Source organism: Tympanuchus pallidicinctus, unplaced genomic scaffold (assembly GCF_026119805.1).
Source record: "Tympanuchus pallidicinctus isolate F22 unplaced genomic scaffold, pur_lepc_1.0 scaffold20, whole genome shotgun sequence".
NCBI lineage: Eukaryota > Metazoa > Chordata > Aves > Galliformes > Phasianidae > Tympanuchus > Tympanuchus pallidicinctus.
The window spans coordinates 6027880-6046378 of record NW_026294722.1 but is presented as its reverse complement, the minus strand read 5'-3'; the positions used below and the strand labels follow the sequence as shown (position 1 = coordinate 6046378).

Genomic DNA, 18499 nt, shown 5'->3' with positions numbered 1-18499 from the left:
CATGGCCTCTCTCTGTGTACTCACGGTAGCAGTGGGGGAAGTCCAGGTAGCCCTCAGCGCAGGCATCGCAGTGCTCCCCAGTGTAATTGGGTTTGCAGTAACAGCGGCCAGTGAGGTCCTCACAAGTGCCATCGGTGAAGTCGGATTTGCAGTTGCAGCCTACAGAGGGGACAGCAGTGTCATCACAAGCACAAAAGGGGCACTGCTACGACGTGGTTTCCAAAAGAGGCTCCACAAATTCTGCAAATTCTCTCCAAAAATAAGAAGTGTGATTTTGCCTCTTCAGAACGAGTCTGACTTAGAGGAATTGCTACCACTGTCCCTGTCACACTGTGCAGTCCCAAGGAAAGCAGCACAACCTGACTTGCTGTTGCAGGCGTCCCCACGTTCCCTGGAGAGGCAGTGGTGGCAGTGGAAGGCTCAGGGGAAGGATGTCACACCAGTCACAGCCACCAGACCAAGCTGGGCTCCCCATCGGGATAGACATCACCCACTGCTGCCTGGAGATCACAGACATCCATCCCAGGGTCACCAAGCACAGGAGGGTGTCTATAAACTGCAGAGGAAATCACACTCACGATAGCAAATGTATGGAGAGTCGATCGGGTGGTCAGGGGAGCGGTAGTATCCTGGGATACATCTCTCACAGTTAACGCCAGTGGTGTGATGCTGAAAGACAGCGAGAGGGGCATGAGTTCCTCTGCCTGCAGGAATGGGTTCATGCTCATCTGTCAGATTTCCTAACAGGGTCCAGAGGGAGCGACTTGGGAGCACACAGAAGACCTAAATCTGATCAAAATTCCATACACTGATTTGAAAGCAAAGCGTTTCCTGTGTAAACTCTGAGTCCTTGCATAACTCCAGCTTGAGTTCCATGTTCCTATCTGATCTCAAGCCCATTCTACTTGCTTCAGTCGGTAAAACGTCCTGACAGCTTCGGGCTAGGAGAATGGGAGTGATGAGCTTTCTCCAGCAAGATGGTACAGCTAAAATGTTACTGCCCAGGTGTGCTCTTCTTATTACCAGAGTATACTCCTTTCACCTATGGCAAACAGACCAAATTTCCAGGGAGAGACCCTAATTACGATAACAGAGGGCGGGGGCACAGAGCTGCCAGTGAAGCTGAACTCCTGCTGTGACTACAGAAACAATCACAAGGATCTGCAGCAGCCTTTTTCAGCACTGTCCTACCTGACAGTCAATGCAAACACCTCCTCCTTCATACTTGTCCTCACGACTTTTGCTGGCTTTGTGACGATCCACTTCTGGGTCGTAGTAGCAGTCGTAGGCATGGCCATTGCAATTGCAAGCTGAAAACACAGGTTTTAGCTAAGTCACCAGCCAGTGGGGGTCCTGGATCTCAAGATATTAACTCCTTCCAGTGGGTTTGATACCAAATGGGTTAGGTTTCAATGAGGAAGGTTGCATCTGGGGGATCACCCAAGCTTTGGAGCCCGAAAGAAACAGCTCTGCCACAAGGCTGTGTTTAAAACTGAAAAAAACATAGCAGGCACAAAACCAGGACAAAAGTATGTGCAGGCATGTAGAGACGAGAAAGAGAAATTACCCAGCTTTGGGGCCTCCAGTAGTTTGGTTTAGAGGGCAACATTCTTGCTTCTTTTATCCCACCTGTGAGCTTCATCACAAGGTGGGGGTGCTGTCTGTACAGCAGGACCCAGCCCTGCCGTGCTGCCCTGCCTTTCTATGAGGTGGTGCAGTGCAGCTATGCTCTGTGCTCTGCACTCCCACAGCAGCACAAATTCCAGCGTCGGCATTTACCAAAGGTTTCTCCGGACAAATAAAGATGTCCTGTATGTAAACAGACCCAAGTGCAATTCATCTTGGAGACAGAATTGAGCAACAGGACTCGCCTGTGTGAACCCTCGGACACGCAGGAGGAACCGAAACGTGATTAGAATCATAGCCCTGTACAGATCTGAGGGCGAGCCTCGACTAAACAAAATTAACCACCGTGTAAGCTGTGCTGCAGCTGCGCCAACGAGCCGCACGTCACCCGGCGCTGCGCACCGCTCAGCACGCCGCTTGGGTGAAAGACTTCACTGCACTGCACGTCAAGTGTGGTCAGCCTGTGCTCTGTGAAACAGCTGGCAAGAAGGCGGCCGAACCCAAGCCTGACTCACGCTGGCATTCGTTGGCACTGTCGGCAGTGGCAGGTTTCCACGGGAACTGGTTGAAGCCAGGGCAGCAGCGGTCACAGGACCCGCCACAGGTGTTGTGCTGGCAGTCACACTGCAGCCTGCAGGGCAGAGGAACAAGGCACGGGGTTTGTTCTCCAAACATTCTGGAAATAAAGGCTTCTAAAACATCTTACCTAATTTTCTTTTTTTTCTTTTTCTTTTCACCTGAGCAAACACCACTTCTCTTCCAGTGTCACCACCTCCTCCCTCATTGCTTCACTTTTATGTAGTAGATGAGGAATAGAACACATCAGCGTGCCACTGCTGAATTTGCTCTATAGACAAACATGGGGCAGCTGGAGGATTGGCAGGAAGAACCTGAGCTAAAGCAAACCAGCACATGAGGGAGCTGCACGGTGCAGGGACAGAGAGATGTCCGTGCCACCATGCAGGGCTGGTGGGAAAGGGATAAACAACAGCCCTGAGCTGCAGAGGGACACAGGGCCATGTGCAACCTGTCTGCTCCTCCAAGCGTAGTACTTGTGCTTGCAAGAGAGGAAGGCCCCCATGAAATGTGCACTGGGGCTTTTAGCACGTTTGCTGTGAGCTGCACCTCCTGCTCTCTGGGCAGTGTGGGTAGGGCTGTGCAGGACAAACAGTGGCTCCCCTGGTGCCCGGTGAGAAAATGCAGCAGCACAGCGATGAATCCCATCCTGCTCGACCACAGCGGTGATTCATTAACATCAGTGACATCATCCAAAAAACTTCCACTTAGCAGAAGGCAATCCCCATCCAAGACAAATGCTTTCTGTTGTATTAGACTTATGGATAATACAGCATGTTCCAGCTTTTATCTGTGCAATTACTCATTTCCCCTCCGGGCTTGCCTGCCACTCCCATCTCTCCCTCCTCTAATTCAAAAGCAGCATTTAAAAATAAAAGTATTTTTTTTTAAACATTAGACACAAACAGAGCAGTCATTCTGGGTGAAATGCAGAGGTGCAGACACACTTCTTGATGGCTGCAGTGACTTGTTTTCCACGTGTGTTTTTAAGAACTGAGACCTGCAAGTGTGCATACAGTGAACAGCCAGACAGAGGCACAGGACAAACGAATTCATTTTGATGAAACATGGAATGACAAGAAAGTTTGGGAAACGTGGGCAGCACCCACACTCCAGCACATTTGCTTCAGCCTGAGAGGCTGAGGCAGGAGGTCCTGGCTCTGCTCCCAGCCCCGCAGGCAGACCTCCCCGTGCAGATGCCATGAAACGTGCAGCTGCAGTCTCATGATGCCCCGTCCTTACCCACATCCATACACTGCACTGCAGCATGGAGAGCCCAGGCTGCAAATCAAGACCCTGGGGAGCTGGCTGGAGCCTATGTGGTAGAAATGAGTTCCGAAGCATTCACTTTCTTCTTCTCTTGTTTTGCAAGGAGCGTCACTGGAAGACCAACCTTGGCCATGCCTCTGTAACAGAGCCCTCGCACACCCCTCACTGGGCTGACCACAGCCCAACACCTCCAATGAAACTTTTTCTTATGTTTTGTTGTTTTGCTTTTTTTTTTTTCCCCATGGCAGTAGCTGGAGATGACGAATAAGCCCACAATACATACGTGTTAAAAAAGATGGCACTAATCTCCCCGGCTGGAAGACATGGCTACAGCCACACGCCCCAGCTCTTTAACATCTGAGATGTTTGAAAAGCATTGGTTCAGTTCCCAGAATGCACAAAGATGGCCCTCAGTGACTATGCACACTTCAGATGCAGAAGGAACCATTTATTTAGTCTCTTCTGTTCAGAGTTAGCAATGACCTCTCAGAGAGCTCATCTATCACAGCAGCTTTACTGCACCTTGTGCTGAGTCCATGCTGCTAATGAATTATGGACAAATGTTCGCGAGCTACAATATTTACATGTTTCATTGATGGAATATATACAAGGAAGAAGAGGGAGCGGCTGCATTCACATAGCACACGTATTTCCTGGCCATCCTGCCATAAATATAAAACCACAGTCTTCCCCTGGGATTGATGCTCAATAGCAGACAGTATAAACGGTTTTCTAGTAACTGTGTCACAGCTGAGAGTGGCACGAGTGCTGCAGGATCTGGACTTGGCCAGGACATCAGAATAGTGCAATGAGGAAAAAATGCTTCATTCTCTTAGTGCTTCTGATTGTACCTGCCATCTGCAAAGGGACCCGCAGGCTACACAAAGGTGCCAGCATACCCGGTGCTTCCCTTTCAAAATGGGAAACTGCTCTTTCCAGTATTTTTGTAGCTTCAGGATCCATAGGGGGAAAGCACTCCCAAAGCAGCCGCACGCTAATGCGCAACTCCTGCCTGGGCTCCCTGCAACACGCCAAGTCCTTGCTGATGCTTATCTCACTGCTCACAGAGTTTGCCAGCAGAAAGGTCTGTGCCCAATCCTGCGGGTGTTCACCTTCAACCCAAGAGAACCTGATTTCCCTCTGCTAAACTCAGCCCATTTGAGCTCAGTGCAGAGATGTCTGTGAAAAGCACAAAGGACTTAAGAGGAGTCTTTGGCTGTCCCCACAGCGTTGGTACTTGCACATACACGCACACACACACATTGGGACCAGACGTGCTGCCAACACAAAACATCTGGAAGCACAGCCTCCGTAATTTGGCACTTCAGAGAAGCTGGATAAACATTATCATTTATGGCTAGGAAGTCAGCTCACGAACGTGCTCCATCACGTCCCAAAATCTTTGCCAAGATTTCTAACTCACCTCACCTCCACCAAAGTGCTCGTCCTGCTTCTCTGGGCAACACAAAAACCAGGCATGTGCTGAAGGGTAAAGTTAAAATGAGGCAGAGACCTCCCAGACAGACTGAGACATAACTAGGGTTTTTAACAGTGCTGGGCCAATTCACATTCCTTGTCTTCCTCTGCATTTCCTTGTCCTTTTACTGTAATGACTGTGTCTCAAGGGGCAGGACGCATGTGGGGGGACACGTGGCACCTCCTGCTCAGACAGGTTGCGCTGAGTTCTGGAGGACTGACGCAGTCCTGACAGCTGAAGTCAGTAACACAAAGGGACAATGTGTCCCGAGCCCCAGCTGCCTCTGCAATGCCTCATCACGCAGGGTTATGGCAGCTGTCACACACTTCCACTGATGGCTCTGTGCTTCTGGTCTTGCTAACAGGTCGCAGTAACATCATGAGAAGTTTTTCTGTTTAACCAGCATCTTTGTCCTGATGTCTCCCAAAAAGCCTTACAGACATTATACGCTGACCGTACAAAGCACCCGAGGAGATGCTTTCTCCTCTAGGCAAATGCAATCTGCTCTGGGTGAAATGCAACAGCTGCTTACAAACGTGTGCTACAACTTTACAGCACAGTTTGGGGTCAAGAGTGAAGATGCCAAATGCATCCAAATGGATCCAAGTGGAGGAGATTCTGGGAGGCACAGAGAGTCATCAGCACAAGTGGCACTGAAAAGGCTCCCAACAAATTTCTCTTCCCTTCCTGGAAGGCATCAACATCAGGGCATTTCTAGGCTAAAAAAATCACTTTGCACCACAAAGTCCTTTTGCTGGTACATGAGCACACAGCGCAGCTGCCCACACCAAAGTCTAAAAGAAAAACAAGAACTGTGCACTCAAATATTTATGAAATTCCTTTGTCAAGGAGTTAAGCACACTCACACAGACTTGCTTCTCAATACATATTTGTTTTAACACTTAGTAGCTTTTAATCTTGGCTTGGATTCATCAGCAAACTTTATTTTAGAAGATCCAAAAGCTCTACGTGATCCTTATGAGAAAGTAATACAAGCTTCTCTCGTCCAGCTGAATCTACCCATCCCTTTCATAAAGGCAACATTCAGGATGCAAACAGATGGCTAAGAAACAACACTTTCATGGTCTGAAGTAGCTCTTCAGTATTTCAAATTGCTGAGGCGGATGGGAAGAATCCCATGAGCCAAAATATAAAACTGTTTTGCATGCTCTTGTTCTTTTGCAAAGAGTATTTGTTCAGTTACATACATAACCCATCTATGGTTTTTATGAGAAGAACTGGACAGCAGCCTCTGGTTTCCTGGGAGACCACCCATTTATGGAGCGTTGCCCCACTTCTTAAGAAGCCACATGGGGAGCAAGAAACTCCTCAGAACAAGTTCAGAAATCAGTCTTGGGCTTTGAAGAACATGGGTTCAACAACAGCACCGACTTTGTGTGCCCACCTTCCCATTGCAGCACTCTTTCCCTGTGGGGAAGGCACGAGTTGTGTACAGGGAAACCACACCAGGGAACTGATCTGTTTGAAAGATAGCCTGACAAAACAGGTTTCAGTTTTGCTATTTTGGCTGAACTAGTTTCTAGGTTGTTCCCAGGGCAGAGCCAAGAGCAACAGTACTGGCTCAGTACAATCAGGAGCTCAGGATAGGACTCAACTCATACTGGTATGTTCCATTCTTAGCACAACAATTCAAATGCTTTTATACAGAGCTGGTATTTTGAAAAACATACCTGTAAGGGTCACTGGGGTCTTTAGCATCACAGACATCTGCATGGCCGTGGCAGACACAGCGCCCTCCAATGCTGATATCTTTGATGCTGTAGTAATACTGGTGAGCACAAGAGAAGTTGTCCATTAGTACCATTACAAGTAAGCTCCATGACTGCCCTACTCAAGATTCATCAGGACTTTATTCACTACAGTAATGCATTAGCCCTCCAATACTTCTAGCTCATTATTAAGGCCTGCCTTACCCTCCTGGTCACTGTAGGGTCCCTCAAAGCTTTGCCCATCAGGTGCCCAAGCAGAGTGTTTGTCTGCAGGAAGCGCAGTCTGATGTTGGTGGCCTTTGTGAAATTCCGTAGGAGAGGAGAGTAGGAGAAGTTCATGGCTCCTGGACGCCCATTTACCAGAGAGACAACAATCTGAGAATGCGAGGAGAGGAGACAAATCAGCATCATCCTCTGACAGGAAGGAAAATCGTATCTCCCTCATCTGAGCCCAATCTTTCTTTCAAGACAACTGAATCAATTCCCTGCCAGCCTTATTCTTTACAAAACTGAGCAGTTTAAGCAGCATGCAAAAGTCAAGAGGGAACCATTCTAATGAGAGCACCTTCAGTTACTGAAAAAATAACACAACTAGAAGTCTGTTGCCCTCTTAAGCATCAAAACAGTGGCCAAAAAGTCAGCCCCAGAAGTCTGTTCCCTAAGCAAACTTCCAGCATGGAACATAGCACGGCTCTGACCCTCATGTCATCATACAGAGCCTGCTCCCCTCCCCCTGAAACACTGAGCATTTCTAAACTCCGTCCAGTGCAAGCACCTGCCCTCATCTTTCTGTTCCTGCTTATTACCTGCTCTTACATAGCAGAATGGATTTTAACTGCAGCTCTCCCCGGTTTGAAAGTTTGTATTATTGAGCCCTTTCTATTTTCTCCTCCTCTTTGCTGTTCTCCTCATAAACCTCCCGCATGACTTACATTTCTTACATTAAGGAGAAATGCTTATGGGTCACTGACACTATCCGGAGCTCCTCTGGGTTAGCTGTGCTGAGGGCAATGCCCCACTTAAACGTAAGTATGAAAGGAAACAAGCAACAGGAGCCACAGTCACAGCCCACCCAAGCACGAATACGGGGAAGAACTGCCCAGTGTCTTCCAAGAGACTCTTCTGAACGCCCGGTCTTCTAACCAGCTGTTTTTTTTTAATTATTATTTCCAGCCACAGAAATCCTGGGAGCCCCAAAGGATGAAAAATGCAACGGCTCACCTCCCCATTTTCTAAGGGCACAATTCGGGAGTACTCTGTAGTGCAGATAGCATGGTCATCCTTGGTGATGCGATCCACAGTCTGCAGTCCAAACTTTTCAATGCAGTCCCTCTTTGAAGCTGTTTATCAACCAGAGATGAAAGCAGTAAGACAAAAGGAACAATTCCGAACCTTGTATTGATTTCTCCATGCTGGCCAACAAGAGAGATGGGTATATATTCTTTATTAAGCATTTACTAGGTTAAGACTGCTTTATATCAACTCTCATTGCTAACACATGTCCTAAGAAAGCAGGGAGGCACTCTAAAAGTAATAAGCATCTTCAGAAGAGTCTGGAACAAAGGCTCTTCTGCCTTGACTTCATCCCCAGCATCGCAGCTCCGCTCCATAAACGCTGCTTCGGCCACACAGGAGCTGAGCCATCCCCATAGGAAGGCAACGTGGGAATGTTTCAGTGCTGGTGTCTGGCCCCCAAGGCAGCGCTCCTTTGAGGAAACAGCAGACTGGGGAAGCCCATCCCAAGTGGAGGTGAGGTCAGAGCCTTCCCCTCCATGAGGGCACTGCCCAGCACTGTGAGATGAAACGTGCTGATCCCACACAGCATGCTGAGCTAGGGCAGGGAGGGCTGTGCCAGAATGGGCACAGTTCTTGACCTGTCCCCATCTGTAATGCTCCACAGGGAACCCTTCCAGCAGACAAATACTCCCATAAATCCCTTCTGATTTCTCCTTTGGTGGCCATGGAAGGCACAGTGCTTCCCTGACACAGAGAATTTGCATTGCCACGGTCCCAACAGCTGCTCTGGCAGACATTTCTGATGACAGTCATTCCTTCCCTCCCCAGGCAGAGCTCAGCCCGAGCTCCCAGCTGGCAGGGGCACGATGGCCAGGGAGCTGAACCCCCCCACCAGGAGCATGGCTCAAGGCAGCACAGAGCTGGTGGCACTTGGGCCACAGCTCACAGGCAGCTATTGGGAGTGCTTACATTCCTGTTACTGCTCATAACCATCCCAGTGTTTTTCTTAGACTACCTACAGACTTCTCCAAACCAAAAATAGACCCCTGCAAAGGACTTGCTGTGCTAGTGAACCTGGTAAGGATTGGACCAGTCACCTTCTTATTTCAAGAAGGATTTTCCACCAAGCTGTCACTGTATGTCTCTTCCCAAGGGAGGCTGGCTTAGGCAGGGCTCAATGATGCAGGAGGGAAGAGCTCCAGATGCTGCAGTGGTGCCTCTACAAGCAAGAATGAGCATGCAGGACAAGAGCTCCCTGCTCTGCTCCAGATCATGCAATAACATAACTACAGCAAGCCCCAGGGGAGGACCAAAAGAAAATTCACAGTACAGAAGAAAAAAGCAAAGCAGGCAACTTGACAGCAGCCCCCACTAGCACACTGCAGAAGAGAAAACTTCCATAAGGCAGCGCAGTGCATAAAATGCCTGCAGCTCTTTCCTGCATGGGAAAACTCCAGCGAAGCTGAAGCACATGCTGACAGAGAAGTCAGAAATACAAGCCCTGAGGGGCAGCCTCTGAGCATTTCCAGTTCCTTCCATGCCAGGTTTTAAATGCTGGTTGTAGATCTTAACTTCTCCCAATTAGTTCTGCTGGTTTGGGGAGGGGAGCAGTAGCAGAATCTGGCTGTCTTATAGACCCCCTGGGACAGAAGAGTCAGAGAACCAGCTGGTTCTGAAGGTTTTAATCAGAGAACTGGGAAGAAGGAATTTCACAGACTGGGTTTTGGCATCCTCTCTTCCCACCCTGCACAGCAGTAGGACAGCAGCTTTCCCCCTGCCTGGGCTGTCCCTCATCTCTGGTGAGGGGAAGAGGACTGCTTTGTGCCTCCAGACTTCATTTTACAGCAACCAACTGCCTGTGAGCTGCTGGTTTGTTTCTGGAGAAGCTGAAACACTCAATATGGTAAAGGGCAAAGAGAGACGGGACAGCAAAGAGGAGAGACCAGTAATGCCCAACCAGTGATGATGCTGCCAGCTTTGGCATCCACAGGGATTTGGGTGGGCACTGATGACAGTGCTTTAATAAATACGTGCAGACCTGGAGAGCAAAATAGTTCTCCTGCCCTGAGGAGCACAATGACTTCCCCCAGCTGAGCTTCAGCTCAGGCCATACTCACAGGCAAAGTACTGCCAGGGCTCATAGGTGAGGCCAAAGTCAGTAGATCGTTCCAGCACCCACAGGTCAGGACGAGGGGAATTTGCAAATTTGATCAGGACGTATGCCACGTGGAAAAGCTGAAAGAGAAGAATATGGAGTTAGATGAAACGCCACTTTCAGGAAGCTTTGGGAAAACACCGAGGATTGCTGATAGGGGTCTGAGCCAAGGGAAGGAGCTGCTGCTCTGCAGAGCCTGCTGCTTGCAAGCAGCCTGTGGAGCAAAATCCTCCCTATCTAAATGGACTGAGATATGGGCCGGCTGCTGGAGAGAAGCAGATTGCAGAGCTCAGCTCCCACAGGTCTGAATGCAAACAAAGCACAGACTCTGTGGCTGCAGGCCCTGCTCAGAGGCTGGGCGGCTCCTCAGGCTTAGCCTCAGCTCTACAGACTCATTGCTCTGAGAGGGGAACCCATCCTGGCTTGGCAAGGCAAAGGCCTGGTCCCCACTAAGCTTTGCACTGTGGTCACAAAAAGATGCTAAGTGCTGCAAAGCTGTTCTGGAGGCTTTCAGGCTGTTCTTGGGGTAACAACTGGCACTGAACTTTTAACACATGCCAGAAGCCCAGCATCATCCTCTGTGCACCACGCACATCACGCCACAGATTTGTTTATCTATAGGCTCTTGCAGCCCTGCTTCAGGCACACAACCCACATTTTGAAGCTGACTATGAAGAAGGCCCAGCACAGCTCCTCTCTCCCAGGTGCCACAGCCACAGGAGAGCAGGAGACCCACTTGGCTTCAGCACAGCTCTAATCCCAGGCTGCACCCATCTGTCTGGATGCCGATGTGTGCACACACACCCTTGCCAAGAATAAAATAAATGTACTCTTTAAAGAGCTAAAATGTCAGCGCTAGAGAAAAACAAAAGCCCCAGCAGAATCTCCCTTCCCCGGCTGACACAGGCTCGCTCCAAGAATCTCCACTCCATCATCCTGTCACAAAGTGATATTTAAAGGCAAATAAAGTTCTCTTATCGGAGAAAATTCCTGACATCAAAACCAACCCAAAAGGGAGTTTAAGTGCCTGAAAAGCAGAGATTTACAGCTCAGTAGTCCCTCCTCAAACAAAGCTGGTAGTGTATGAGTGTGAACCCCCCTGAGATTAGCAGGTGCCCTAAGGGACACCTCTGCAAGGGACAGAAAAGGCCAGCTTTGTGCCCATCCCTTTGACCATGTGCAGGAGCCTCACACATCACCAAGACAGAGGGCAGTACTAATAACAGCGAGCCTCCAAAATAGCCCTGACTGAACACAGGAGATTTTTAAGGGGAAAAAAAAAGAGGTGAGGAGGCGGCATTTAAATCTACTGATTTCTTGCTACTTTCAGGGACTGTAAAGACTACTGTGACCCAGAACGAAGAAATCAAAGTGGTTACCCAGCACAGCTCCTGGCTGCCAAAAGCCTGATGAGCCCAAGAAAGAGGAATGAGACATCTCTGTCAACTTGCTAAAAAATGAAGATAAACAGACCTAAATGTTGCCTTAAATTCCCCTCTGTTGCTTTCGTGCTGTCAAGGTGTATGAGACGAAGCTTTTTTGGAGGAGCAGCTTTTTCTGCCCACTCACCCTCCCATTGGAGCCGTTCTTCATTAGAGAAGCCCAAGAGGATTCTGCTCAGGCTGCTGCTTTCTCTGCTGGACCAGTTCTCACAGCACCACATCTGCCTCTTGGCACAGGAGCAGGGCTGAGCACCAACCAGCACAGTTACACCTTCCCTCCACTAAAATCCTCCTCCAGCTTTATTCGATGGGGAGTAAATCAATGCTCCTGCTGGATTCTGGCAGAGCCATCACTGGATGGACTTGGCTGCAGCTCCAGCGTGCCTGCAGGTGCTGTGGTCTCAGGCACTGGGAGAGCCAACGAACTGCTCACAGCTTGGTGTGAGAGGGGTAACACTAACAGGAACCTCTGGCTCCTGGGCCGCACAGCCACCAGATCTCAAGTCAGGTATCCTTATCCTGCTTCCACTCACAAAGCCAAACACTGCTCCTCTGTCCCACTCCCCAAACTGCTGTTAGTACTACAACGTTAGGCTGGTTTTCATTCCGCAGTTTGAGGACACAAAGAAGCCAGCCAAAGTTGCACACACGTTTCTTTCCAGCACTGAAGAGTTAGGAACATTCCTGACTAGAGCACAGAAAGCATTCGGGAGCCTGTGACCGCACTGAACCTCATCCTGGAATGGGACACACATCCTGGTATTCAGAGGGATTTCTAGTCAAATCTGGTAAGTCCCTTGCCTCCCCATCCCACGTCCTTATCTTGCAGAGGATGACAGCCTGGAGGAAAAAATAAAGGCAGATTGCCTGCTTCGAGTACATATGCTGAGAAAACTCACAAAGATGGAGCAGCAGCTCTAAAAATAGAGCTGGCAAAAAAGCCAGACTTTTCATTCCGTGTTTAGTTCCAGTACAGTTCTGCCCAACCAATAGTACAAGAAAAATGGTTGGTTTTCTTCCAAAGCCTTTATTTAGCTCCTATAATCGGTCAGATGAATAAAAACCTCCATGCTCCCAGATTCTTGGGCAATTTTTTTTTGCCTTCTCCATGGAGGAGGGATGTGGGACACCATGGCAAGCAGGTCCCTTGTTCTCAGCCACTCTCAAAGTACACCAGCTTAACTCCCTTCACTACATGAAGCCAGACTTCAGCCAGGAAATTCAAATGGGCACTTTAATTAGCAGCCAACTTTCACTGAAAATAACACCACCTCCATGGTGTCAGTGGTTCTGGAGCATATTTCCTTATTAACAATCACCTGAAGCTGTTCCACTGCCAGGAGGGACGGAGGCAGCAGGGGAGGATGGAGGTGAGAGCTTTTCCTCCATTTCCATCCCACCCTGTCTCTTTGCGTGTTTGGACATTGGACAGCTTTACTGAGCACCAAAATGCCATGGAAATATGATGCTGATCCAAGGCAGCAAACTAGAAGCAGACACATCCCAAGTTTATTTGGCAAGGTCTCACTAATTTCCCTCCAAGGTGCCACAACATCATGCAGCAACATTTAATAAGTAAAGCAAACCTTCCCATTGCTGCAGTCCTGGCTACATGCTGACAAACAGCAAGAGAGACCCATTTTTGGTGCTATGGCAAGAAGGAAGGAGCAGGCTGTACTGGCCGCTGCGTTTATACGGCAAATGGCTCTCTCTCTCTCCACAGGACAGATTTACTACCTCTGGCGTTGACTTATTAAAATAGCACCAAGTAAAAGCAAAACAATCCGTCTCTTCCTAACTGCTGCAAAGTATCCCTGCAGAGCACGTGTGTGGATAGCATTACTGCTGTGTCTCTGCCTGGGATTTCCTGGAAGTATCGGATGGAGCAGGCGAGCAGGTGTGTGCACTGCATACCACCAAGTCCCTCTCATTGGGCACACAGGGCCCCATGGAGCACTGGGCAGCAGCTCCAGTCATCCCCAGAACACAAACTGAAGCAGAAAAAAGCCAAAACAATTCAGAGATGCATCACAGCAGCGTGACTACAGAAGTGAGGTGTTCTTGTGGGATTTTTTTTTTAGGGTGCTTTCAGAAGCAATCAATGCTTCTGTTGCCTCCAAACCCCTCTGCTTCCATGCCTTCAGGAGCATGGGAAGATCTGGCAAGGCCAGCACTGTGCCTGCCCTATCCTGCAGCAGCAGAAGCTATAGCTACTTAGCCATCAGTGCTCTCCATGCAAACAAGTACATGGAAGGTGAAGAAGCCCTGGAAAGCCAAAGAGCTTCTAACTTACCTTTGAATTTCTCTAAGCCAGCTACCTGTCCCTTTGGGATCTTCTGACAGTACTCATTTATTCTCACCCAAGCAGCAGATTTACACATTAACTGCCCAGCTGACCCACACCAAGCTCCAGCTGTCCTACAGCAGCATTACTTCTTCCTCGCTCTGACTTCAGAACTCTTCATTAAACTACCTCCCATCCAGCTGCTGGTAGGTATGTGCCTACTTTCTGATCAGGCAAGAACAATTTCAACCCTTCCAGACAGCAAAAAGGTGCTTCCCCTCCAAGCAGGCACAGCTTATTATCTCACTCATATTTAACAACATGCAGAAGCCCTGATACAAAGTTGTGGGTATTTGAACACTGCTAGGCAGAAGAAAAGGAAAGAGCTCTGCACCAACCCGTTTCCAAGTTTCTCACTTAAAACTTTCAAGTTTTATTGAGAGACCAAAGAAAACACTCTCCCAGGAACTGCAGACCAGCAAACACCAGCCAACATGAAACTTGCTCGCTGTCACTGTTAACAGCAACCCTATGTTTTATGATGCTGTTTTCTAAACAGTGCCTGTTCCCTTTCTAAGTGGCTTGGCTTAGGTGAACAGCTGATAGAGCACTTTTCACAAAGGATTTTTTCTTCAGACGCCACTTCTGAGAAGGATTTGGCTTGTTGGCTAAGTTCACACACAGCACTGCTTTTTCTCTGCCACATCCTCCCATGCACTCTGTCCCTCCCTGGCCAGCACCATGCAGCCTCCTGCCAAAAGCCCTCTGGGGACCCAATTGACAGCACCAGGCATAAGCCAAGACAAAGCAGTGCCACGGTTTGGCAGCCTGCACCATGCTGAACTGAAGGTTGTATGGCTGAGTTTGGAAATAACTTCTGGCAGGAAAGGAGCCCAGTGTGCAGTGTTTCAGCTGCATGATGCGAAGGATGGGGCTTGGAGGAGCTCGGGTGGGATGCAGGGATAATCCCAGCCAGGCACTAGAGCTGCAAATACCATGTGCAATGCTCTTACACCTGCAGTGTTTCAGGAATACTGATGCATAAGCTTACAAATGTCCCATCCGTGCTTGCCCAGAAACCACCTGAGCATCCCTTAGTGAAGCCAGATGTGCTGAGGGCGAGCGTGGGTAGCCAAAGGCATCACAGTGGAGCACAGTGCACTCAGGGCAGAGGGAGATGGCTGGAATTCCTCAAGATGAGGCTTCACTCACAGATAAGGGCTTTGCCCACACTTGGTTTTCACTGCGCATTAGGAGATAGCAGCACTCAGCTGAAATGGCCTTTACAATGTGGGGAAAAGTGTAAAGTCACTCCTTAGAGACAAGACAAATATTTGCCTTTTAGCCCAAACTTGAACTCACAAACACTGGGGAAGGGCTAAGTGAGCAGATGTCCTTGGGCATCGTGAACAAGAGAGCCGCCAGCCCATGGGGCGTGGAGAGGAGTGGGTGCCCCAAGCACAGGGGCTGAAACCCTCCCTGCTGCTTTAATCCCCTTGCAAACACCACTGCAAGCCTAGCACAGCAGCAAAGATGCTCTTAAACCTTCCTAATCATTCAGAGATAAGACAGTAGCTATATGCAGCATTTCAGGTTCTCAGGCTGCTTACCTTGAGGTGTTAATTGTCTTTGCTAAATGCTTCTAGGAAGCTTCTGGGAATGGGTTATTTTTTAGAATCAGGTGTTCTGGGAAAGTATCTGCATTGTAATTAGCTGCTGACAGGATCAGTGGCAATTTGCACGGGGGTCTTCCAGGGAGTTCTGTTCCTCCCAGTAAAGTATGGCATTACTTGAGAAGGAAATAATGACTGTGATTGGAGAAGAGGAAAACATTGGTTTCTGGGCACACCAGCAGATGAGCAGACGTCACCCCAGCTGCAAGCAGCGTGTGCTCGTGCAGCACTGCCTGATGTGCAAGCAGCTCAGAGCAGGGAGGTGGGCAAGGAGCAGGTGCCCCAGGACTGCAGAGGAATGTAACTGGAAGTCACCCAAATGCAGACAGCTGAACCAAGCCAGCCACCTACACAGGGATGGCTTTGAGAAAAAACACCACATTGTTCCCAGGGCTGATTTTTTCAAAGGCTCTTTGTGCATCGCCTCAATTCTGCCCCCTTGGAATAACACAAGTTTGCTACTGATTTCAGCAAAAAGAAAACTATGCTAGAAAACTCATCAAAAAACACGTGGGAAAAAAAGCTCTTTTCCATGACTAGAAAACTCAGGTAGTTCTTGCTTGCTAGCACTAACTGGAGAGCTTGCATCCTGACTCTGGAGCTGCTAAACAGCAGGACGAGTTGAGGGATGCGATATGACAGCAGTTACTTGAGAGCAGCACCTTCAGGGAGCTGTCAGCCCTCATGCAGGGAGAGCATTATTTTTTCCTTTGCTAACACTGCAGAGCTATTTTCTCTCTTTATGATGTTATTCTTTGAAGTTTTCTTTATGAATTTCAGCATGTTTCCAAAAGAGCATTGTGCACATAAAGTTACCTCCTCCATTCAGGGCATTTACTTTGCATAACACAAAGCATTAAATGAATGAAAACAACCCACTAGAAGATGAGATCTCCACAGGAAAGGGTTTTTTTAGAGCTATTACTTCAAAATGGTTATTAATAGAAAAAAAAGAGACTGCTGGTTGTCTGATGGCAACAGCAGGAAGACAAAACCAGTTTATAATCAAAGCAAAGAGAGACACTGCAGAACCCCACGGGCAGATGCAGTTTTGTTTGTGCCCCACGTATCTCAGCTTTTAATGCCAGATGGACTTTGGGAACAAAATCTCCTTCAATGTCCCACCTTGCTGCAGCAAATTCTGATGCTGAGCATATCCCTGACCTGGACGGACACGGTGAGCAAAGGACTCAGTGCCTCCCAGCAACCCCAGCACAGCACTGTGCTGCAAATAAACCCAGCAAACCCACTTCATGTGTTTGCTCTGCAGTGCCCTCATCTCCACGGATGAGCTCCCAAATGTCACCTGTGCTCAGGGAACGCTCTTGCACCAAGAACATGAACTGCTTAATGTAGGAAGGAAGACATGTAATTAAGGGGAGAATTGCACAGTATTTTGCCCCAACCTCTGCCTACATGTCTACAACACCCAATCCATCACTTTTTGCATTAGAGGAGCTTGTCAACGGCTCGTTCAAGATGAGATTATGACAGTAATCCTACAACAGCCTTCCTGAGCTATGGGACAATTCAACCATCCTCAACACAACTGACAGAAGCAGCCTTGGCATAAGCAGTCATGGGATATATAGTGAGACAAAACAGGCATTTTTCTTGCATTTTTCAAAGGGCCGTGGGGGAGGGAGAAGGTCTAATTTTAACAAAAACCATGTCCCTCTTTTCTCCTCTAGTGACTGACTTCTCTGCACTGCTTGGAGGAGAGCCCAGCCCAGCCCCCATCTATTGCCATACTATCCTAGGGGCTGTACACACAGCATGCATAGACCTCTCAAATCATCCAGTCCTAACACAGAGGAAAAAATGGGCTTCAAGACAAGAGCTGTTTTCCTTTAACAACCATGGCCCTGCCTCGTACCTCCTGTAAATCAACATACAGAATAATAGGATAGACACTATGATCTTGAGCACAAGGAAAAGAAAATCCCATTTCAGATCTTGTTCATCCCTCTACCAGCTAAAGACATCATCCCCATGAAAAGGCTTCAGGTTTATCAGTCAGAGCTCAGCACTGCTCCCAGTCTCTCTCAATCTCCTCTGACTTTAATTTAACAGCTCTTGGTTAATTCAGTTAACTGTTCACCCAGCTGCATGCGTGCCAGGATGCTGAGAATAAACCGTCCACAGTCACGGATTGTTTTGCTTTTTAAAACATATAGAAGGAAACCATGACTTTGGCAGCAACCGTGCTAGAAGTCATTAAACACGGCACATTCCAGCTCCAGAAGCACAGGCACAGCTGTGAGGAAGCCCAGGTCCCCAGCCCAGCAGGGCAGAGCCCTGAGCCTCCATCTAACAGGGCTGCATCCCCCTGGCTCCCTGTGCAACCTTGCTGGAGCTGTGGGACAGCACTGGGGTGCTTCTGCATGATTCTAATTTCTGCTCTTGCAAACTGCAGCCAGTTCAGGCCATCCATGATATGGCCTCTACGATGCAAAGTGTGTCCTTGCAAGTAAATTCAAAGCGAAGCCTCAAAAGATCTGCAAGTGGAGCTGCCTCCCCCTGAGCCAAAGGCTCCCACACAACCAAGCAGGAATTTCAGCTTGCAGTGGGCCAAAATTCCTCAATTTTCTCCAAAGAGCAAACAGCTCCTTGCTCAGAAATCTAGTTTGACCTTTCATACTGCTTCAGTTCTTCTGCTCCCTAACCAAAAAGCAATGCTGTACACCACTGCCTTCTATTTTTGCACGATTCCTGTATAGAAATGGTACGGACCACTGAAGTGAAACAACACAGATGATGTCACACAGCTTTGAACACAAACTCATCTCTAACAACAATGCAAATTAACCTAGAAGCTGGTTCAGGTATGTCACAAGCCAAGCTGGTTGTGCAGGGCAATCTGAGTTTCCTTGAACTTCTGGTGTTGCTCACTGCATTATCTCTGCCTGCAGAATTCACTCCAGAGCCTTTTATTCCCTTATCACCAGCTGCTTTCCTGCCCCAGCCTTAAGAACATTTCACATCACAGAGAAGCACAAATGAGCTAAATATACATATTTATATTTATACA

The 18499-nt window shown here is 48.5% G+C and overlaps 1 protein-coding gene across 3 annotated transcripts in view; it reads right to left on the bottom strand.

Annotated features, from left to right (window-relative positions):
* LAMA5 (laminin subunit alpha 5) overlaps positions 1–18499 on the bottom strand; it is a 79051-nt gene that overhangs the window by 37320 nt on the left and 23232 nt on the right. For all 3 annotated transcript variants that reach the window (XM_052683538.1, XM_052683539.1, XM_052683540.1), the window contains exons 3-10: positions 10032–10149; positions 7900–8018; positions 6883–7053; positions 6640–6737; positions 2142–2257; positions 1192–1310; positions 579–669; positions 25–159 (exon numbers count right to left, since the gene is read on the bottom strand). In XM_052683538.1, the coding sequence (XP_052539498.1) occupies positions 25–159; positions 579–669; positions 1192–1310; positions 2142–2257; positions 6640–6737; positions 6883–7053; positions 7900–8018; positions 10032–10149 (967 nt within the window). The remainder of the gene's footprint in view (positions 1–24; positions 160–578; positions 670–1191; positions 1311–2141; positions 2258–6639; positions 6738–6882; positions 7054–7899; positions 8019–10031; positions 10150–18499) is intronic.